Here is a 24688-nt window from a genome sequence, read left to right as displayed (position 1 = left end):
CCAGGCCCTGAGTTCAAGTCCCAGTATGGACACGAATGTTTCACATACACAAGCCACTGGCTTATACAGTTTACTGCCAGATGATAAATTACAAACACTGAAATTTTAAGTTGCTACGTATTACCATTAGTGGAAAAGGGGGGAGTACAAAGAGGGTCAGAAGTCATGGGAATTTGAGACTTACTCCTCCTAAGTTTTCAGTGCTGCATATAAATGTTCATGTTTTAAAGCCCTTCTAACTCTAACATTATCCCCACCAACTATATTTCTTTTTTGTTGTTGGTGGTGGTGGTCATGGGGCTTGAACTCTGGGCTTGGGCGCTGTCCCTTAGCTCTTCGGCTCAAGGCAAGCACTCTACCACTTGAGCCACAGCGCCACTTCCAGTTTTCTAGTGGTTTATTGGAGATAAGAGTCTCAAGGACTTTCTTGTCTGGGCTGGCTTTGAACCGTGATCCTCAGATCTCAGCCTCCTGAGTAGCTAGTATTACAGGCGTGACCCACCTGCACCCCGCTCAACAATATTTCTTTATTGGTGAAAAGATTTGAATGGAATGAAAAATCCTCATCATAGTAGATAGTCTCTTCTCAATTCAGTCATTCAGGGGACATAAAATCCTTATCGCAATCATTTGATACAGTAATATATCAGATATCTCTGTACCAATTTTCCTCAGCAATGATTAAATTTCAAAAAGAAACTTTAAACAAATGTTCATGATACACATACATACATAAACATGGCACATGGGCCAGTTCTAAATAGTATTAATGCCAGGCACCAGTGGCTCATACCTTTAACCGTAGCTACTCAGGAGGCTGAGATTTGAGGATCATGGTTCAAAGCTAGCCCAAGGAGGAAAGTCCATGAGGCTCTTATCTCCAATGAATCACCCAGAAACCAGAAGTAGTGCTGTGACTCAAAGTGGTAGAACACTAGCCTTGAGTAAAAAGAGCGTAGGGATAGCATTCAGGCTCTGAGTTCAAGCCCCCACAACCAACGGGGGGGGGGGAGGAAATAGAAAAGAAAAGCGATAAAAGATAAATCTGTAGTCCACAAAGGGAAATTTGAAGTCAGCGTTGAATGGCTACAAGGACTTGAGTATGAAAAACAAAAAATCATGAAGATACACTGCACTGTATTTCAACTTTTAATGCATTAAATGGGGGAAAGTAACCCATTGTCAAAGAGCTAGTCTGAGCCCCAGAAATCTTCTTCATGATAATGCAAGCAATGTATTTCTTACCTGCCATCCAGGAGTACTTCAGACTGCCGATTGTTTACCTGATTATCACTCTTGTGGCGAAACTGCAACATCAAATTGTGTGGAGAGAAAATATTTCAGATATACTTTGTGAACCCAAGTCGGGACAGCTACAATGTTGTTACATCAATCTCTCTGCACAAGATTGCCATTGATCCAAGATGACCACAGTTTATCCTAGAGCTTATACTTCCTTTGAAACCCAACCCAGCTCCACATCCTAAAGTGAAACTAACCCTCTCCTCTCTCAACCCCATTCTAGAAAGTCACCATTGGAAGGACTCTAGAACTGCAGCTCCCGTTCTCACAGGCTCAGTTGCTTCTCAACACCTGACATGCTCTTTTCTCTGCTACATATAGTCCGAGAGGAAGAAAGCATTCATGAATTTTGAGGACTTCAACCAGGAAGGGAGGGTTCCATTTCTTTCACATATGTGCTCAATACTTGACTGGAGTACCCTTCATTCTTGGTTTTTTTATGGATTTTCTTTGAAGTGGAGAAAGTACTTGTAGCAATATGTATTCTTATTCTCTGGAACTCTTCATTGTGAACAGTGATCTCAGCAAATACCAAGTGTGTTCAACCAAAATCCTAATGCACTACTGAGCCACACTGGGTGTGGACTTTGGTTTTATGCCCAAGTGGTATTTTTTCACACTCCAGTAAAGTAAATATCTCATATGATTTTGGAAGAACACAACTGGCCACCATTCAAGTGAGAGTTTCTACATGAACGGTCAAGATCAGACGGAACAAACTAGAGATGAACATAGTAATGACACAAGAGTAAGAGGATAAATTAGGGACAGTTGTTTGTGCATATTCATCTATTGACACAGGTGAATAGGGTTAGCTTCAAAGACATGAAACTTTGATTTCATAACTTCATAATCATAATACAATGTGCTTTTTCTTTGTTTATATGCAAACCATTGTATGGATATCATAATCTATAAAACACTTCAACCAGATCTCTGTTTCTACATCCTTCCCACCCCAATTCTTTTATTTTTCTCTGCCTGGTACACACACTTACACAGAATGGTAGGTAAAAGTAAAAGAATCCGCTGGGCGCTGTTGGCTCACGCCTGTCGTCCTAGATACTCAGGAGGCTGAGATCTGAGTATCACGGTTCAAAGCCAGCCAGGGCAGGAAAGTCTATGAGGCTCTTATCTCTAATTAAACACCAGAAAACCAGAAGTGGTGCTGTGGCTCGAGTGGTAGAGTGCTAAACTTGAGCTGAAGAGGTGAGGGACAGCGCCCAGGCCCTGAGTTCAAACCCCACAACCAACAACAACAAAAAAAAAAGTCAAAGAATCCTACAAGTAAAAATAATAAAAATTGGTCTAGATAAATCAGGCACTAGTGGTTCATGACTATAATCCTAGCTAATCAAGAGGTTGAGATCTGAAAGCTACAATTTGAAGCCAGTGTGGGCAGACATAATCTCTAATAAACCAGCAAAGAGCCAAAACTCAAAGAGCCAGAACTAGAGTTGTGGCTTAAGTAGTAGAGTACTAGCTTTGAAGTCAAAGTGTGAGGGCCTGCATTTAAGCCCCAGTAATGGCACACATACAAATAAAAATCTTGGGCTGGAGATGTGACTCAAGTGATAGAGCATTTGCTTAATGAGTATAAGGCCCTGAGGTCAATCCCCAGTACCACAGATAATAATAATAATAATAATGTGGAAACAACTTATAATATTGGAAATTTTTATGGGTAGGGTACATTAACCCACTCATTGATGTATCAATGTCTTCCTAGCAACAGAACAGCAGAAATGGCAATGGTACTTTATTTGAGTACCGTATTTGACTTCTCTGTTTCTTCTTCTGTATCTCCACCCAATCTATTCTGTCCTATGTCTTGGGAAGCTAGCCTGTGCGGTCCTTACTTCTGGTTGGCTGTGTCCAATAGGTATCAATGTTCTCCATGAGATAATACCTTTGCCCGCCTAATTTCTCATCCCCTCTATCACTTAGCACACAGGGGACTGGGGATTGAGAACCAGTGTTTGAAGTCAGATTACCCTAGGTTGACCATTGTTAAGTTAAATCCTAGAAAAATAAATAAGAAAAAATAATATATTTTAAGCCAATATTAATGATGAAATTGAACCACAGAAAATAATCTCCCATAATGACATCCCTTTGATCAATTAACATATACTTTGTGCGTGTGTGTGTGTGTGTATGTGTATTTTTGTGTGTGTGTGCCAGTCCTGGGACTTGAACTCAGTGCGTTGACCTCTCAGTTCACTTTTTTGCTCAAGGCTAGGACTCTACTACTTGAACAACACAGCGGTGATCCTCAGATCTCAGCCTCCTGAGTAGCAAGAATTACAGGTGTGAGCCACCAGCGCCCAGCAATATAGACTTTAAAAATGAAATGCAAAACATGGGAAGAGTGAACAGAGAGGGTAAAAGAGAACAGGAATGATTAAAATGCTTTATATAAGCAGAATGGAGAGCGACAGAGTAAATCTAAGTATGTTGCCAACATATACGGACATGTCAACATAAAACTCCCTTGTACCCTGATTGATGCTAATTAAACTGGAGGGGGAAAAATAATCTAAAAGTGGGTAGACAAGATAGAATTAATGGGGGCCAGTACATGCCTGTAACCCCAGCACAACACAGACTAAGGCAGGAGGATTGTGAGGTTTAAGTCAGCCTGAGCTATATAAAGAGAATCTATCTCAAAACAACAACAAAGAGAACCAATAGGATATACAGAAAACAATGTCAAGATGACATATTTAAACCTAATCACTATCACAATAATATTAAACCTAAATGAGTTAAACCCACCAATTAAAAGGCAGAGGTTTTACAGGTTGTATTTACAATAGTTCCCAACTATACTCTGTGCATCAGAAATCTACTTTAAAGGCCCAGGTTAAAAAAATAAATAGCCAAATATGGGTACAAACTCAGAGGAGCAGCTTAAATGAGTATCAACACCTACTTAAGCTATTGACATAGAGATAGACAGCTACGGAGTTGAGGGTACATGCCATTGCCCAGGATCCAACTATAATTTGGATTTAAACAAACAAATAAAAAGGAGGAAATAAACAGAAGAGTTTCGTTTAGAATTTAACTCCATCTTCCGTTTTGGGGTGGAGCAGTAGGAGAAAGAAGAATACTCCTGGGGCTTGAACTCTGGGCTTGGATGCTGCTGTCCCTGAGCTTCTTTTTGCTCAAGGCTAGCGCTCTACCATGTGAGCCACAACACCACTTCCGGCAATTTTTTTTTTGTCAGTTGTGGGGCTTGAACTCTGGGCCTGGGCACTGTCCCTGAGCTCTTCAGCTCAAGGCAAGCACTCTACCTCTTGAGCCACAGTGCCACTTCCAGTTTTCTAGTGGTTTTTATTGGAGATCAGAGTCTCATGGATTTTTCTGCACGGGCTGGCTTTGAACCATGATCCTCAGATCTCAGCCTCCTGAGTAGCTAGGATTACAGGTGTGAGCCACTGATGCCCAGACCAGCAATTTTGGTAAGCGAATACTCACATAGTCATCAGTAGCATCTTTGACAGCGGTCATGGTTATAACCAGGATCAAAGGCACAATGGTGGTGAACCAGGTCAAAGAGGAGATTTCTGGAATTAGCTGAAACAACCATTTCAAATCATTTAAGTCTATTTTTTTAATTCAGAAATACACCTTCTAAACTCTGCCATATAATCCTGTAAGATGTGGCAGGAAATAATGGGTTTATATTGAATTACTGGTGCACATGTTGAGTGACTGTCCATAACTTGAGGGCTTCCATTTAATCGTGAAACCCATGGAACACAAGAACTGTTCCATCCATTTTCAAACTGTCTGACGAAAACAAACAAATGCTAAAGCAAGCTGAGAAATAGGTTTCTCAGATGGCGCGGCCTTTCCCCAGGTTGGGAAATATCACTTTTTTTTGCTTCTCATCTTATCTTTTCGTAGTTTTCCCAACTCCTTTTTGACACCAGTCTCCCTCCATCCCAAACACTCCCCAGAAAGAGACCTTTTGAGTAATCTACCGGTAACAGACAAGTATATGGGTATTTTCCATATACGACACCATTTGATTCTTAGAAGGGTTTGATTTTGTCCTAGTACTGCTTTGTACAAGTCCCATAGGGCCCGTATTCCATGTGAACAACATGCCACCCCACCGTGTACATGGAGCACATTAAGACTGGTACCCCAGAGCCAGATATTGTGCAGCCCTGGACATCATGGACCTGTTGTATAAATGGTGTAGCTGAAAGGTTAAGGATCTGGACTGACAACACACAATGATAAAACAGAAACTTTTGTCTCTTTGACTTTTGGACCTATACCTCTAAAGCCATCCACCTAAAATAGACAGTAACACTGGTGCGATGCTCTCAGATTTAATATATATATATATATATATATATATACATATATATGTATATATATGTGTGTATACACACACACACACACACACACACACACACACACATATGGAGTTTTCACCAGGTGTTGATGGCTCATGCTTGTAATTCTTGCTACTCTGGAGGCTGAGAGCTGAGGATCACAATTCAAAACCAGCCCAGGCAGAAAAGACTATCTTATCTCTAATTAACCCCCCCCCACACACACACACACATACACACACAGCTAGAAGTGGAGCTGTGGCTTACGTGCTAGAGCACTCGCCTTGAGCAAAAGAATCTCAGGGACAGCACCCAGGCCCTGAGTTTAAGCCCCAGGACCAGCACAATACACATACATACATACATACATAAATACATACATACATACATACGCATACATACTCACACACACAATCTGATAAGGATGATTTTTACCTACTCGTGAACATGTAGCTCAGTAAATTACTTTTTAATCAAATTATGTGAACGCTTTTACCACACATAAAATGATGAATTACAACATAAACATTACCTGCAATATCAGAAGGAAAAGGAAATAGGCATTTGCCACTCTCTGGAACTGTTCAAATAAATTTATCGGCAAGAAGGTGAGGATGTTGTACTTGGATGTGTGGATACGATTATCCTGTAAAATTAATAGCATCTTATTAGTTTGGGGGCAGGGGCATTACTAGTGATGGCTCTGAACAGACAAGGCTGACTCTAAGGGATGCCATCTTTCAAAATCTTTCACTCTATGTGACTCAAGACTTTTACTTTCCCCAAGATGACATGATCCTGCCTCTAGGCCAAAGTACTGCTTGGAACCATAAAATCACTCACGCTCACGGCTGGCATTCTACCACTTGCACCACAGCACTATTTCCAGCTCTATGTGTGTGGGGGGGGCGGGGTTATTAACTGGAGATAAGAGCCTGGTGAACTTTCCTTTCTGGGCTGTTTTCAAACAGTGTTCCTCCTATCAGTCTCCTGAGTTGCTGGGATTACAGGCATGAACCTTGAGGGCCTGGTTTATCTATACTGAACCTGGATCAATGGAAATTTCCAGATGCTTCCGCACAAACCGCTATTAACCCAGGTTTACCTTCTATATATTCACAGGTAATTTTTTAATACGAATATGCAAAATCTTTCATATGTTCCTTTTGTACCAGCCTAATGGAAACACTTAATTTTGCATGTACTGTCATTGAAACACATGATAAACACCTTGTTTAAGCTCCAGTGATCACTGTTGTTCGTTTGGAGAACATATAGCATGTGCTGACTAGCTGCTTTGAACTTTTATCAAGATTCAAGGTGCCTAGCTGCCAGGGCAGGTTTTAGAAGCATGAGAGGGGCTTGGTGTCAGGGGCTCAGGCCTGTAATTCCAGCTACTCCGGTGGCTAAGGTCTGAGGACTTTCCTGGGCAGGAAATTAAGCACCAAAAAGCCAGAGGTGGCTCAAGTAGTAAAGCCCTAGCCTTGAGCAAAAACAAAAACAAAACCAAAAAACTTAAGAGCAGTGCCCAGGCCCTGAATTCAAGGTCCAGTAGTGGCATCAAAATTAATTAATAAAAAGTGCAACATCTGACAGCCAAAACCATAGCAGGAATTATGCATTCCATACAGATGAAGAGACAGTTTTGTGGGCTAACGTGATCATTAGGAACGGAAACTATGACGATATTCTATATATTTAGCTTAATAATAGAGCTGTGACAGTGTTTCTTCTACCGGCTCTCTGGTAACTTGGCCACAGAGGATGCAAATCCCCTGTGCTTCTTGGACTAGGAGCAAGGAACAAGGCTGCCCCCTGCTGGACCAACTTTGGATCCATCTGCTTTGTTTTAAAATCAGTCCAAAAGAAAACGTGTTTCCATTCCTAAGGTGCTGCCCAAGAGTGTATGAGGAAGACCTTAATTTTGGACATGTTGAGCATTTAATCTTGGCCAGGCACTAGTGCCCCATGCTTGCAACCCCAGAAACTCAGGAGGCTGAAACCTGAGGATTACAATTGGGAGCCACACCTCCACTGTTGGCTTTTGGCTGGTATACTGGAGATGAAGTCTCACAGACTTGTCTGTCTAAGCTGGCTTCCAATTGTGCCCAGGCCCTGAGTTCAAGCCCTATGACTGACACAAAGAGGAGAGGGGGGGAAGGAAGATTAGGTATGAAGAAGACCAGCAAGGAGATCTTTTAATTGTCACAAGTGAGAGATGATGAGAGGTTCCAGATCATGGCTGATAATAACTGGTCATTTATATACTGTTCTGAGAGCTTGACATTTTCCAGTTCATTTTATCCACAGAACATCCTTATGAAATTGGGGCTACTAACCCCAGTCTAGAGGAGAGGAACCCAAGGTTCAGAGAGATCAAGTAACTTACACACAGTAACACAGCCTCTATGTGGAAGAGCCTGGAATTCAGGGTCTCTGCTGCTACAGCTCCCATTTTTCACCAAGGTGCTGTCCCAGTTCTCTACCTCTGCCAGATACTTTTGTTTTCTTCCCCTCCCCCCTCTCTCTCTCCCTCCCTCCTTCTATCCCTCCAGCTCAAGCTTGCTGCCACTTTTTAACCAAAGGAAATGGTCTGTGTATCTCTTCCTCTTCTGTTGGAGCCTCAGTTGGAGGCCAGGTGCTAGGCCCCTGGGTGTAGGTTTACAGCTTCCTTGTGCCCTCTTCCAGTTCCCCTTCAGAGATGTCTTGGCTGTTGCTAAAGATCAGGGCACACAAACAGTTTAGACATCCACACCCTAATTCTTCCATGATGGGCTATCAAGTAAAACATGAATAGCTGCTGGGTGCTGGTGGCTCACACCTGTAATCCTAGGTACTCAGGAGGCTGAGATCTGAGGATCACAGTTTGAAGCCAGCCTGGGCAGGAAAGTCTGGGAAACTCTTAATCTCATTAACCACCCAAAAAAAAAGTAAATAAATAAAAAGCAAATAATAGAAACTGTGGCTCAAGTAGTAGAGCATTACCCCTGAACCCCAGGCCCTGAGTTCAAGCCCATGACTAGCTAAAAATAAATATAAAACATTAATAGTCTAGATAGCTACATCCTAAAGGAAAAGCATCAAATTCTTCCAAGATGGCCCATCATATAAAACATTAGTAAAATAGAAAGTATTGTTTTTTGATTCTTACAATGAGGTCTCCTCATTTATATACAACTTAAGTTTATTGCTTAAGACAATAAAAGAAATAGAAAAATTACACTGCCAAATCATCAAAGAGATCACAGCAGTGGTTAACCTCATTCACTCCACCCCCATGGGAAAAATCACACTGATAATTATCTTTATCTTTATGTTTATAGGACTGTTGTAGAGATGAGGTCAGGAATGGAAAAGCATTTTTTCCTAAGTTGAAAGAATCATACAAATATAAGATTTCCATGAACAACTCTGAAACAATCCAAGGGGATTTATAAATATATTGTGCTAGGCTAGAAAAACTAGTCATGGGAACAAATCCACGATCTTCATCGCTTTTCCCAGTACAAATTTATTTCTTGTTCATGCTCCTCCTCTCTCCCCTCTCTCTCTCTTTCTCTCCCCCCCCCCTCCTTGTACACAGGACTCAAACTTGGTACCTGATGATTTTGCTCTTCGGTTAGCACTCTACCAACTGAGCCACTTCCTTGCTCATGCCTACATGCCTAACAAGAATCTACTCAAAATGGACTCTCGCCTGAGATCCTAGCTACTCCGGAGGCTGAGATCTGAGGATCACCATTCAAAGCCAGTCAGTGAGACTCTTCATCTCCAATTCAAATGTTTGTAGAGGGGAAGAGAAAGCTCTAGAGGGTCTCAAACCCACATGTTCAATGCATGTCCTTCTCCCCGCCCTGCCCTCCCTCCCCCTAACACCAAGTCATTGGTCAAGAGAGTAACCACACGTGTCCCAAAGACAGAAAGCAGGAAATAGTCAAGAGCATCACTGAGAGCCACCTCAACCTGAAACAGAATCTAACCCTAATACTTCAAGAACATGAGATGTACTGGCTACAAAAACAATAAAGAAAAGTCCACCTCAATGATCCAAACCTAGTTCTATTAACACCAGTGCAACAGACATTGGGCATTTCCCTTCTCATTCAACTAACAGGATCCCATCTAGTTAGATCCAACTACGCCATCCATAGTGCCACAGTCAAGGACAGATTAGCTGAAGTCAAGTACATGGCTCATCCATTACAATTCTGAGTTGAGAATGGCAAACAGCCCATGTCAATTCCAGAACTGGTAGAAAAGTAAGACTTTCTCTATTATATTTCAATTTGGAAGACACCCCCTGCCCCCCCCCCACCAGGGATCAATATTAACATCCTGGAGCTATGACTGGGATCTGCCAAGAATAATCTTCAAGTCAGGCACCTGTAGTTCATGTCTACTCAGGACACTGAGAAGATCCGAGTTCAAAGCCAGCCTGGGAAGAAAATGTTAGCTCCAATCAGGCACTAAAAAGCCAGAAGTGGAGGTATGGCTCAAGTGGTAAAGCATCAGCCTTTAGTGGAAAAAAACTAAATGAGACTGAGTTCAAGCCCCAGTAGTGGCACCAAAACAAACTCTTTAACAGTAAAGATTCAAGATTCTTTGCCTATAAGAAATATAGACAGGGCTGGGAAGGTGGCTCAGTGGTAGAGTGCTTGCCTTGCATGCCTGAGGCCCTGGGTTTGATTCCTTAGCACCACATAAGCAAAAAGAATAAAAGCCAGAAGTGGCACTGTGGCTCAAGTGGTAGAGCACTAGCCTTGAGCTGAAGAGCTGAGGGACAGCGCCCAGGCCCAGAGTTCAAGCCCCATGACTGGCAAAAAAAAAAAAAAAAAAAAAAAAAAAAGAAATATAGACAAGGGGCTGGGAAGGTGGCTCAGTGGTAGAGCGCTTGCCTTGCATGCATGAGGCCCTGGGTTCGATTCCTCAGCACCACATAAGCAAAAAGAAAAAAGCCGGAAGTGACGCTGTGGCTCAAGTGGTAGAGCGCTAGCCTTGAGCTGAAGAGCTGAGGGACAGCGCCCAGGCCCAGAGTTCAGGCCCCACGACCGGACCCCCAAAAAAAAAAAAGAAAAGAAAAAAGAAATATAGACAAATAGACCAGGCCTCACCTGAGCCTCCCCCGTCTCTACATTTTATGATAGGTCCTGTTTATTTTTGTTATTGTTCAAGTCAAAACTCATAGGTAAACACGTTGGGTGATGTGCAAGTGCATACAAAATGTATTAACTGAAAGACAAGAGATCTGAGGGATATCTCAAATAGTGTAACTTCTTAGAAAGCCCAAATCAAAGGTCAGCAAAATAAAACACCAGGAAGTGGGTACTCAAAAGGGGTAAGGTGGGGTCACGGGGAAAGGGGAAGACAAGGGAAGAGAAGGGGGAGAAAATGCAACAAGAATCCAATATACGCCCTACAAAATTAAGAAAAATGAGGGAGGGCCAGGTGCCGGTGGCTCACACCTGTAATCCTAGCTACTCAGGAGGCTGAGATCTGAGGGTCACAGTTCAAAGCCAGGAAAGCCGGGCAGGAAAGGCTGTGAGACTCATCTACAATAAACCACCAGAAAACCAGAAGTGGCTCTGTGGCTCAAGCGGTAGAGCGCTCGCCTTGAGCTGAAGAGCTGAGGGACAGCGCCCAGGCCCAGAATTCAGGCCCCATGACCGACAAAAAAAAAAAAGAGAGAGATGGCAGATATGAGTATTGTTAAGACACAATCTAAGTTCTAAGGAGAAAAAAAATCCCTCAGACTTAAAGACAAGATCATTACTAATACCATAAAACAAAAACCAAACTGAAAGGGTATCTATGGACAGTTTCTCTGAAAGAGGAAGTGGCCAAAAGACATTTGCACCATTCAGGAAATATGTGAAATACCTATTGATGCAAACACCCCCAAAATATGCATAGATTATTGGGCAAACCTGCTAGAGATTCAATGTCAGGTGCCCCAATGATATCAGGCAAAACCACAACTCCCTGGTATTGGTCAAACATTGCCTACTACCAAGTTTCTGGTGTCCAGGGTTGGGAGGCCTCTTCAATGAGTATGGTAGAGAGAGGCTCAGCCACAGAAGAGGCTGCACAGAGACCCAGCAATAAACAGCCCAACTGGGCACCGGTGGCTCACGCCTGCCATCCTAGCTACTCAGGAGGCTGAGATCTGAGGATCCTGGTTTAAAGCCAGGTTGGGCAGAAAAGTCCTTCCAAGAAACCCTCATCTCCATTTAACCAGCCAAAAAATGGAAGTGGCGCTGTGGCTTAACGTGGTAGAGCACTAGGCCTTGAGCAAAAGAGCTCAGGGACAGTGCCCAGACCCTGAGTTCAACCCCATGACAGCTTAAAAACAACAACAACAAAACAAAGGACACCCCCGCTACCAGCACTATCATCTACTGCTCTGGGCAAAATAGCCACCAAAAAATAAAAAATAAAAAACACAAAACCATTTCGAGAGAGAGAAGGTGCAAAGGGTCTATGACCCTCAACCTTTACCCACTCACCAGTCCTAATATTCCATGTACAGATCTGACCATGGAACCAGGTAATTGAGGGGAAATGATGGAAGGGGTACCATGGATCAAGACACACTATATGCACTAACTGTTATTGCTGTTTGTTTTGTTTTGTTTTTTTTGATCGGTCATGGGGCTTGAACTCTGCGCTCTTCAGCTCAAGGCGAGCACTCGATGGCTTGAGCCACAGCGCCACTTCCAGTTTTCTGGTGGTTTATTGGAGATAAGAGTCTCATGGACTTTCCTGCCTGGGCTGGCTTTGAACCATGATCCTCAGATCTCTGCCTCCTGAGTGGCTAGGATTACAGGCGTAAGCCATTGGCATCCGGCTAAAAAAATATTTTTTAAAAACCATACATTAAAATCAAAGTCACCCCTTCATCTAGCATCTTTGCAAAGGGCCCTGTGGTGCTGGCCAGGAGCTCGGGTGGGAAGCCACAAGATCATCACTGCAGAGGGCAAGCTTGCATTGCCGTTACGGGAAAAGAGGTAGGGAGACGCAGAAACCAAACTCATAAACAGATGACTTTGTTTAAGAGAAGAGGCATGCCGTGGTGTGGCCCAGGCCTGCCCCATCCCTTCGGAAGCCTTCCCGTACAACTCCAGGCTAATGCTAACTCAAGATTACTCTCTCTGCTGACACCAGGATGTGACCCCTAGGGAATAGCCAACCCCCCCCCCCAGGGGTGCCCAAAAGAATCCTCAGAACTATCAGGGAAGGAAAGGGGAAAAAAAAGACTTCTCTATATATATATTGTTTAACTAAAAATTTCAAGGTTAATGTACAGAGGTGAAACAATGAAATCACCCTCTGGTAGAACTAAGCTAATAAAGAAATCGTTAAAAAAAAAAAAAAAAAACTATGTTAAAGATCACTAATGTTTAATGTACGGATGGGCTCTGCTCTAGATGTATTTGTGTTATGAAATATGTCTAAAGACAACATACGTATGCATGTATCTGTGTATGCATGCACACATGTGTCTATTCACGTCTGTGTGTTTCCATATGTGCTCAGAATGAACAATGCGTGACTTTCCTTCTTTCCTCCCTTTTCCTTCCCTTCTTCCTTCCTGTCTTCTTTCCTGCCTTCCTGTGTGCAGGCACTGGGGCTTCAACTCAAAGCCTTGTGCTCTCATTTAAGCTTTTTTGCCGTCGGCTGGCGCTCTACCTCTTGAGCCACAGCTCTACTTTTGCCATTTTGGAGATCAGAGTCTCAGACTTTCCTGGGCCAGCTGACTTCAAGCCACGATCCTCAGAACTCAGCCTCCTGAGTAGTTACGATTATAGATGTGCACCACCAGCACCTGGCTGAATGTGTGACTTTCTACATGTCACCCAATGACCCCCGCCAGCAGAGTGTGTCTCTTTTTACAGATGCGGAGCACTGGGCACAGTTTATCTCCAGAATCCTCAACTTTAAAAAAAAATCCCAATGAACTAGATTTCTACCTCCTACTCCTTTTACAGACGAGGAAAATGAAAGTTTGGGAATGCCAATGACTGGCCGGGTCCTGCGTTCCAGTGGGATAGAGTTCCTGGAAATGAATCAAATTCGAGGAGCGCTAAGATTGCCCCCGTGGGAAAACCCCATCACCGCCGTAAAGAGACGGAACATCTGTAAGCTAAAGCCCCATGAATGGCTGACATTAATTCAATCAGCTGACACAGTCATTTCCAGTCTTCCCAAGCCAGGGAGTGCGTTGGCACGGGCTTGTTAGGGTGGCGCAATTCCCCCTAGACTTGGGGAACGCGGGCAATGGCTGGACTCAGGAGTCTCCCCGCCTGCCTCCCCCCCCAAAAAAAACAACCCAATCTGCAGCTCCTCTGCCACCCTCAGGACTTGCTTTAGCATCCTAGCATCTGCAAGACTATTCTACGGCTAGTGAATGTCCCATGGATAAGGGATTATCTCCAAAGAACTAATTTTGGGCAACTCCCAAGGGAACAAATTAAATGTCTCCTCTGAGACTAATTGAATCACACTACTTTTTTTCGAGATAGTTGCAAACAAAAAGGTAACTTTGCTTTCCTTCTATGACAGCTGGAGAGAAAAACAAAGTATATAGCCAGTCTTGTACTGATGGCTCATACCTGTAATCCCAGCTACTCAGGAGGCAAAGATCTGAGGATCACAGGTCAAAGTCACCTTAGTCAAGAAAGGTTGAGATTTTTTGTTTGTTTGTTTTTAATTATGGTGGCAGTCCTAGGACTGGAACTCAGGGCCTGAACTTCTTTTGCTAGCAGTTAGCACTCTACTTCTTGAGACACAGTGGCCACTTCTGGCTTTTTTGCTGCTTAATTGGAGATGAGAGTCTCACGACCTTCCTGCCTGGGCTGGCTTCAAACTCAAATCTCAGCTTCCTGAGCAGCCGAGGTTACAGGCATGAGACATCAGTGCCCAGCATGTTGGGACTCTTCTCTCCAATTAATCACCAAAAAGCTTAACGTGGAGCTATAGCTCAAGGGGTAGAGTGTCAGCTTTGAGCTATAAGAAAACAAAGGCCCCAAGTTCAAGCTCCAGTAGTAGCACAAGAAAATAATAAATTTTTAAAAATACTCATGAAAGACAAAGCCTGCTACGCAGAATACGCATTTCCCAGCTGATACTGGGACGCTAGCTTGTTGGGCTACAAGAGAGTTTTCAGACAACTTGGCACCTGGATGCATTTTTGTATCTTAGCACTAAAATTTAGACTATGTTCACGTCGTGTGAAATCTGAGAAGTAGGCCAGTTTTCAGGCAGGATTTCAGTGTTTATAACAATAGCACCGGCACCGTGGAAAAGTCAGTTCCCAAGGAAAGGCGCCCATCAAGATTTCCCAGAGCCAAGGGGATTACAACAACACGTGATCAACCATCTTCATCTTTCCTAGGACTCTGCCTCTTACATCATGGGCGCACATAAATAGCATCACCTCAAGGGTTATAATTTTCTCCTGCATCCCTGGGGGGTCAAATGGGGCAGAGCACAAAACTCTGAGGCCCTAGCTATGCTGGGTACCACCACTGAGGACCCCTGAGCTTCACACCCTGACAGCAGTCCTAAGCTGTTCCTGGTCTGCAACCCTTTCACAGCCAGTGGCAAACAGTGACTGAATTCAAAGCCATAACACCTGGTTATGGATTTTCTGCTCGTTGAGTGGTTCTGTTTGTGGGTGAAGCTATGGAGGAGAAGAGAAGACTGGGGGGGAGGGGAGAGAAGACAACCTTAAAAGCTTCTGTTATTAAAACACACCAACAACAATAATTTATAAGTGACCGTCTCTCGTTTTTTTGTGATCACATCACACACAAATAATTTTATGAATGTTCGCCCAATTTCGAGGTCGTGCTTGACAGGCTCTTAAGTTAAAAGACTCCCCTAGGGGCTGGGAAGATGGCTCAGTGGTAGAGCACTTGCCTTGCATGCCTGAGACCCTGGGTTCGATTCCTGAGCACCACATAAGCAAAAAGAAAAAAGCCGGAAGTGGCACTGTGGCTCAAGTGGTAGAGCGCTAGCTTTGAGCTGAAGATCTGAGGGACAGCGCCCAGGCCCAGAGTTCAGGCCCTACGACCGGACCCAAAAAAAAAAAAAAAAAAGACTCCCCTAAATTTGTTTGGGGACTGACAGGTGGAGCTTCCTTAATGACATACAGAAGACCAGGCTGCTGTGTTGTGCACATGCCGACTCAGCAAGAACCCCCTGTGGGTGCCAAACTCAGCACCAGCTGCCATGACATGACCACAGCGTCTCCAATCAAGGGCAGGTGCTCCCGTCCACCAGGCTCCAGAGCAAGGAGCAGGGGGCACTTATTTAATAGCTACAGATCTACTAGAGCATTGCTAAGGAAGCCAGCTGGGAATAACCACCAGTATACACAGACCAGATCCTTTCCCCAGTTCCTGAATGAATGAATGAATGAATGAATGAATGAATGAATGAATGAATGGAGTGAGTGGGAGGGAGAGAGAGGGAGGAAGGGACTAGCTTCTGGTTACAGTTCTCAAATCTTCTCTAACAACCCATGGCACTTTCTTTATCTCCTTCTCCTGGTATATTTCTTGTCCACATTTTCCCCCTGATCTCTCTCTCTCTCTCCATCTGGGGTAGGACTTAGAAAACCAACCATGCAAGTGTGTTGGTTTTCAGGAAGACATAACCACGCTGAGACTGTTTGGGGGTTCGTGGTTTTTCTGGGAACTACTCAATCATTACTGAAGTTGCTCAGTTTCATCCACATGCTGATTTCTAGGTTCATTTCATAAGTCACTTGCCAAAAAAAAAAAGGAAACTGAGTTTTACTTCTCTCTGCACAAGGACAGTCACTTTTCTTCCCCCTGCACACTACCAAATGATCGCGTTCCAAAATTCTACCATCAAAAATGGCTTATTCCACTGGGGCGGAAGGGGAGGATGAAAGGGGAGAGCAATAAGGGAGAACTGATCCAATTACATATTATATTACATCTATGTTAATGTAATATAGTAACATTAATGTAATTACTATTATACCACATATATGTAAGAAACAGCATAAGGAAACTCATTTAAAACCATTGTAAAGGTAAAGAGTAATAGAAAGGATACATTTAAGGGAATGAGGTACATTGTATGCCTATATGGAAATGTCACAGTAAAACTCATTTGTCAAATTCATTCACAGTAAATATTCTTTTTTTTTTGCAAACTTTTATTTTATTTATTTATTTATTTTTGGGTCCAGTCCTGGGGCCTAAACTCTGGGCCTGGGTGCTATCCCTCAGCTCTTCAGCTCAAGGCTAGCGCTCTACCACTTGAGCCACAGCACCACTTCCGGCTTTTTTCTTTTTGCTTATGTGGTGCTGAGGAATCGAACCCAGGGCCTCATGCATGCAAGGCAAGCGCTCTACCACTGAGCCACCTTCCCAGCCCCCACAGTAATATTCTTAAGTTAATCCCTATATTTAAAAAAAAAAATTGTCTAGCTGGGTGCCCCTGGCTCTTCCCTGTAAGGAGGTTAAGATCTGAGGATTGTGGTTCAAAGCCAGCCTGGGCAAGAAAAATCCGTGAGACTCTTATCACCAATAAACCACCAGAAAACCAGAAGTGCTGCTATGGCTCAAAGTGGAAGAGCACTAGCCTTGAGCAAAAAAGCTCAGCGATAGTTCCCAGGCCCCCAGTTCAAGCCCAATGACTAACCAAAAAAAAAAGCAGCCAGGCGCCAGTGGCTCATGCCTGTAATCTTAGCTACTCAGGAGGCTGAGGTCTGAGGATCGCAGTTCAAAGCCAACCCCGGGCAGGAAAGTCCGTGAGACTCTTATCTCCAATAAACCACTAGAAAACCGGAAGTGGCGTTGTGGTTCAAGTAGTAGAGCGCTCACCTTGAGCTGAAGAGCGCAGGGACAGTGCCCAGGCCCAGAGTTCAAGCCCCACGACCGACCAAAAAAAAAAGCCAAAGAAAAAATTGGTAACTTTGAGGGGATGGGTGGGGTTGGGAGAGATGGGAGAGAATTGATGAAGATGCCCTGTACTCAGAAACTGACATGTGGAATTGAAACCCCTTTGTACAACTACTCAAAATAAAAGGAATTTCCTATTTTCAATCTTTTATTCCCACTTTTATATGGCTCAGATACTGTCCAGTTTTGTGTAATTACAATGAAGAAAATTAAAAAATAAAAAATCCAAGTCTGTGCAGGTTTGCTTGAAATGTACTTCACTAAGCAGATGGAATTAGAAAGTTGGCTTATGGGGATGCTTGAAGTTATCTCCATTAATTAATTTTCACCTTCTACAGGTGAAAAACTGTCATCTTGGAGTCTTTATGAATTTAACTGGAAAAAATAAAGGATAAAATAGTTTTACTGGATTCCTTAGTTAATTAAAGTTCCATTTCCGAATCCTCAGGCATAGGGACTCGGAGGCTAGAACTAAAGATGATAAGCAGGCAAATCAAACTGAAGAGATAAGGAATCAAGACAAATATTTAGCCAATGAACAACACTATTTAAACAAACGAGATGTCAGAGAGATTTAAAAAAAAAAAAAACATTTGTGCTTTTAAACTTTTGAATCCAGCACAAAAAACGAATTTGAGAGATATCCAAAAATATATTTTCTCCTACAAGTAAATTATTTATAGAGGGTAAATGGCAATGTCTTGTCGTATAGAACTTAGAATAACATACACAGATACAAATGGCACAATTGAAGCAGAAAGCATTTTCAAATGTTTGCTTTGAAAGAAAAAAAAAACAAAACCATTGTTACTATGGTGATGCCTCAATACAAAGAAACAACTAACAGCAGAAATGCATAACAAATCCAAGTCACTGGCATTTTTTATGACTAATTCCAACGTGTCATCATCTGTACTCTCCATTGGTGCATGCGTTGCCCTGGTTACCAGATATCGGGATGAAGATCTATATCCTATTCACAGTGTGACTACACTGCTCCTGAAGAAAAAGAGAAGCCCAAATTTCCCATCAGGCTGAGCCCATGGCTTAGAGGAACAAGTACACTGTCAGCCTCCACTCGGGAACTCTGAGCTGAATGGCTGGCGGTGCAGGTGAGCCCTGGGGGCTCCTCTCAGCATCATTCTGTCCAGATACAAACTCAGGCTAATGAAAGCACCTGCTGAATAGAGACACCGTCGGGAGTCTGGTAGAATAACCCAAGCAACACCGTGAAGTCATCTGGGCACAGCTAGAACTAGAAGCCTTGACTATTTCATTTTAAAGTTGTAACCACCTACGGAATGGAATATCCTTTTATTTTCTTTATTAAGGAATTCTTTCTTTGTTGATGATGCTGAGGTTTGAATTTAGGGGCCCTGCGCTTACCTAGCAAGCACTCTACCACTGGAGCCATGACCCCTGCCCTCTTTTGGTTTTTGTAAGTACTTGTACAAAGCACTGTCAATGGCACGTGTGCTTTGTAAATACAATGCATCATGATTCTTGTCACCCCTTCCATCTTCCTCCCCCATCTCTCCTAACCCCACCCCTCCCTGCAATGGTCCACATCGTCACATTGAATAGTAGGAATGCATTCACCCACTTTTCCTCTCTCCATCTGTCTACTGTCCCCCCGCCACCCACTCCCCTCTTCCCCTACGTCACCCTTACATACACATTTCAGCTTCCTGGTACTCATGTCCTGAGACTGTAATTTCATTGTTCAAAAGCGATACAACACTGAAATCCTCCCCTGCATATCATACTTCAGTTCATATGTGTATGTATCAATGCATATGACCCGGTGTATGTTTACATACATATGTATTGGAATATCCTTATAAGACAGGTCATCTCCCAGGGCCTTTTGCTTATTCTTACCCAGATTGAAAGAATTACCACCCCCAAATGGAAGTGAATATGAGAGACCCCCTGTTAGCCCAATGAGCTCCCTTCAACCCAAAAGCACAACAAATAAACTCTCATTTCCTCCTTTCTCCTCTTTCTAATACCTGATAGACAAAGAAAGACAATGAAGATAAAATTTGATAAAAAATAAAATGTTGACTGACCTTCACATTTTCATTATTTCTACTTATGAACACAGGAGGAAAAAAACTTATAAAAGATGCAGATGAGTCGTTCAATTTCCATAAACAAACACTACACCTGGCCAAGCAAACTTTTCTCCTTAAAAGCTGAATGGGGAAGATACTTCAATACATAGAGAACCTTAAGTTACCAAACCAACTTTAAAGCTGCAAAGCATAGGATCAGACAAAGCACAGGCCTAGAAAAATGATCAAAAGCTTTTTGGGGAGATGTAGAGCTGAGAACACAAACAAGAGACAAGGTTAATGGCCCATGTAAACTGAATCGGTAAATTAAACACGATGTCGTGAGAATTACAAAATGAGAAACATCACATCACAAGAGGAATTTCACACTGCCAAGAAATGTAAAACAAAATGAGCCTGAAGAACAGCCTAGAGACTGAGCCAAGGGCTAGAGTTATTATTCTCATTAAAAGGGAGTTCAAAGTCATCTTGCTTAATGGTTGGAATGACTAATAGAAGTAGTAAAAACAGTTGTATTTAAATTTGTTCATGTTAAATTGGGAGCATAAACTGAGCAGCCTTCCTACCTAGTAAGACGTGTTCAAAGTAGATTATAGAATAGTGAGAACAGTTACCGTATGTTAAAAAATGTGTTGATGCTTTAAAAAAGCAAAAAAATGTTAGATTAATTTTGGCAAATTTCTGACTTCATTTTATTTTTTTTCTGACTTCATTTTAAAATAAGTAATGATGAAAGACATTGATTTCTACTGGTTTTCTCCCTCCCTCGAACCCTCTTCCAATCTTGCCCTCTCTCTGTCACTCCCTCCCCTCCCCTCTTCTCTCTCCCCCCTTGTCTTTCCCTCTTTCCTTGTTTTCCTCCCTCTCTTTTTCTCTCCCTTCCCCATCACCTGGCACATTCTCTTTGTTCAATTCTCTTAAACTTTGGCAGAACTTTGTGTGTGTGCGTTGGTCCTGGGGCTTTAATTCAGGGCTCGGGCACTATTCCTGAGCTTATTTGCTCAACACTAGTGCTCTACCACTTGAACCAGAGCTCCACTTCTGGCTTTTTTGGGTGGATAATCAGAGGTAACAGTCTCATGGACTTTCTTTCCCAGGCTGGCTTCAAACCCCACTCCTGAGCTAGGATTCCAGGCCATGAGCCACTGGCTAACTTCCGACGGAATTTGTAAATGGCAATGCACTCGTTTAAGTAATGGAAAGGTACCTGCATCAAATCTTTTTTTAATCTTTTTTTTTTTTTTTGGTCAGTTGTGGGGCTTGAACTCTGGGCCTGGGCGCTGTCTCTCAGCTCTTCAGCTCAAGGATAGCACTCTACCACTTGAGCCACAGTGCCATTTCCAGTTTTCTGAGTGGTTTGTTGGAGATAAGAGTCTCACAGCTTTACCTGAACCGTGATCCTCAGATCTCAGCCTCCTGAGTAGCCAGGACTACAGGTATGAGCCACCAGCACCCAGCTTTAATCACTTTTTAAAAAGTATTTTCTTTTGTTTTTTGTGTATGTGGTACCAAGGAATTGAACCCAGGGCCTCATGCACGCTGGCTAAGTACTCTATCACTAAGCCACATTCCCCTTGTTAAATCACATTTGTCTGATCATCGCATGTACACAGGTAACTGGAAATTTTCTAAATTTTCTGAGCTGAATTTTTCAATCCTAGTCAGGACATGTTCCAACTCACATAAGTCAATGAAGATTTAACTAAATAGGTTTTTTGGTTTTAAACTGTCTCAGTTTTTTTTAAGTCCACGAATATATATCATGTTATAATCACACACAAAAGACGGCTTTCTTTGTGCAGTTTCTACTCACAGAATGAAAATACTTATTATACATTGAAAAACAAGTAAACGCAGCCAAGTACTTAGGTGCATAATTACTCCCATAGTAAAGGAGTTATTATTGCTTTTTGTTTCCCTAAGGTCTTCAAATATACCCATACCTACTCAGAGGAGTGGGGATTTCATTGTCAAAGGGTGGCCGGGGTCATTCTGTACAGGTAAGGGACTGGCTTGAGACTGGATGGGAAGGCAGTAAGGCCAAGCTGGTAATAATCAGAGGGACAAGATGACCAGGTATCTAGAAACCACCACAACAAACCACCACCTTGGGAATCATAATCCTTCCCTCCCTCTACCTAAGAAAAATCTTCACAAGCCTCCTCTGAGGACTATTCCTCCCCCACAGGGCAAACTTACTTTATCCAAGCTTATAAGATAGATGAATAAAAATCAGAGACTTAATCACTTTTTCACAATAAGGAATCTATGCTGGGTGCCAGTAGCTCACAACTGTAATCCTAGCTATTCAAGAGGCTGAGATCTGAGGATCATGGTTCAAAGCCAGCTCAGTCAAGAAAGTCTATGAGACTCTTATCTCCAATTAACCACCAGAAAACTAGAAGTAGAGCTGTGCCTCAAAGTGGGAGAGTGCTAGCCTTGAGCAGAAGAGTTCAGGGAAAGGGGCTGGGAAGGTGGCTCAGTGGTAGAGCGCTTGCCTTGCATGCATGAGGCCCTGGGTTCGATTCCCCAGCACCACATAAGCAAAAAGAAAAAAAAGCCAGAAGTGGTGCTGTGGCTCAAGTAGTAGAGCGCTAGCCTTGAGCTGAAGAGCTGAGGGACAGCGCCCAGGCCCAGAGTTCAAGCCCCACGACCGGACCCCCCCCCAAAAAAAAAAGAGCTCAGGGACAGCGCCTGGGCCCCCAGTTCAAGCCCAGCACCAGCACAAGGGAGGGGAGGAGGGGAGGGAAGGTGGGAAGGAGGGAGTTCTCAAGAGAAAATGCTTAAACAGAGTCTCCAAAGATGAATGCTTGCCCCCTTGCAGCTGAGTGAGGCTGGGAGGGAGGGAAAGAAAAGGAAGGAAGGAAGGAAGGAAGGAAGGAAGGAAGGAAGGAAGGAAGGAAGGAAGGAAGGAAGGAAGGGAAGAAGGGAAGAAGGAGAAAAGGGGAGGGAGGAAAAGAGAAAAAGGGGAGGGGAAGGAAGGGATTCCACATAGCATTCATCAGCCATCAACCATTTCCTTCACAAAGTTCCATTTTCCAATTTTCCCAATATTGCTTAGTATGCAAATCGACACCAAAAGAAATTAAGCATCAGTCCCTGAGAATATAATTCTCTCATGTTGCCAAGGTTGCTCATCATAAAAATCACCCTTAAAGCAGAAGATAAGCAGTAAGATCTGTATCAATGGAACTATGTGGCACTCCACTTTTAAAAATGGGCCAACAAATGATGTTTTTAAGGAGTCCTAAGGTTCTAAAAGGCATGACTCCCACCTACAGTAAAGGTAAGACCCACTCCACAATGTATGAGCTACAAAAGTTACTCACTGCATACTGGAACTTCTCATTGAATTCACGGTCATTGGCCTTCACCATCCGCTCCACTTCTAAAGAAAAAGAAAAATCAGATATGAAGCTATATTTTAGACCCACAGAAATACACATCTTATTAAAATTCTGTCATGTAGGTTACTTTGTTGTCAAAGAGGACAGAGATCATTTCTTTTGTCATTGAAGGATGGTGCTTTCTTCTTCTTTTTTTCCTAGCCTAAATATTGGAACCTCTGTGGAAAATCCTCAAAATGGAAAGCTGAAATGTGTCTCATTGTCTTCTTAATACCATCCACACTGAAACACATGAAATGTCACCAATTTCTATTTCTACTCTACAAAGACTTTCTCTAAGCCTCAGTTCCTAAAGGCACACATAAAGAAAAGTCACTTTTAAAGATTAAACAAGTCCCTCTAGTCTCCAAGCTTGCCTTTCTGCCTTTCTACATGGAACAGGAGCCGGTGAGATACATCAAGGATACCAAAAACATCATCAGCTCACAGTTTAAAAGATGAGAGGAATTCAACTATCCTACTGGGGGTGAGGGGGGGGAGAGAGAGAGAGAGAGAGAGTGTGTGTGTGTGTGTGTGTGTGTGTGTGTGTGTGTGTGTGTGCGCGTGCACGCACGCACCAATCCTGAAGCTTGAACTAGGGCCTGGATACTATCCCTTAGCTTTTTACTCCAGACTGGTGCTCTACCACTGAGCCGCAGCTCCACTTCTGACTTTGTGCTGGCTACTTGAAAATCAGAGTCTCACACACTTTCCTGCCTAGGATGGCTTTGAACCACAATCCTCAGATCTCAGCCTCCTAAGTAGCTAGGATTATAAGTGTGAGCCACCAGAGCTCAGTGGGGGGGGAGGGGTGTATGTGTGTGTGTGTCTGTGTGTGTCTGTGTATGTGTGTACATAAGAGAGAGAGAGACAGAGAGACAGAAGTGAGGGTTTAGGTAAAAAATTCAGGAAAAAATTCTCTCAAGTTCTTAATCAATAACTTAAGCTTTCTTCTCTTCATTTTCTTTCATTCTGCACAATCTGGTCCATGTGGTTGGAAGCCAGCACAATTCATTAAAACCATGAAGCAAGAACAATAAGTAGAGGGAGTTTTAAAGAGAAGAGTTCCCCAGCCTCCAAGATTTCTTCATTGGATTAATCCAAGAACACATTCTGATACAATTGAAAAATATGTGTCTTGAACTGGAGTTTCCTATTGAAATTCCATGGTGACCTGCAGTGACATTTAAGCAGAAAACTAAAGAGAACCAAAGGAAAGGGGGAAGAAAATGTCCCACTTAAAAAAATTCTTATTCTCACAAAAGAGCTTCAAAACAAAGTTAAGGGACTGAACAAATACTAAAGGTCTTGCATTTGTTTCCCTCCTGACCCTCCAAATTTTCTCATCATGTCCTAATGATAAGCTTCAGAAATAAAATAAAACATTTATTCCAATTTATCCTCCTCCTAGCATGAACTGAGTTACGTAACTTAAGGAAAAGTGACAAGATTTCTGATGAACCCTTGGCACATAACTATTAGTACATATGTACAGCTGCAGAGTTCAATTTTACTAGAATAAGGTCAGCAATAACAGTGAAGGTTTATTGACTAGTTCTTAAAAGTTACATCCCCATCCTAATTGCCACTGGCTCATGTCTGTAATCCTAGCTACTCAAGAGCCTAAGATC

The 24688-nt window shown here is 42.8% G+C and overlaps 1 protein-coding gene across 1 annotated transcript in view; it reads right to left on the bottom strand.

Annotated features, from left to right (window-relative positions):
• The window catches only part of LOC138808850 (probable phospholipid-transporting ATPase IM), a gene marked incomplete at its 3' end in the record, with an annotated part of 92500 nt that overhangs the window by 35023 nt on the left and 32789 nt on the right, over positions 1-24688 (bottom strand). Inside the window, exons 6-9 of the mRNA XM_069995043.1 lie at positions 23001-23059; positions 6190-6303; positions 4786-4884; positions 1246-1307 (exon numbers count right to left, since the gene is read on the bottom strand). Of these exons, the coding sequence (XP_069851144.1) occupies positions 1246-1307; positions 4786-4884; positions 6190-6303; positions 23001-23059 (334 nt within the window). The remainder of the gene's footprint in view (positions 1-1245; positions 1308-4785; positions 4885-6189; positions 6304-23000; positions 23060-24688) is intronic.

This window comes from Dipodomys merriami, unplaced genomic scaffold (assembly GCF_024711535.1).
Source record: "Dipodomys merriami isolate MVZ:Mamm:240054 unplaced genomic scaffold, mDipMer1.0.p SCAF_48, whole genome shotgun sequence".
Lineage (NCBI taxonomy): Eukaryota > Metazoa > Chordata > Mammalia > Rodentia > Heteromyidae > Dipodomys > Dipodomys merriami.
Note: the sequence above shows the minus strand (reverse complement) of the source record. Positions and strands in the feature narration are given on the sequence as shown.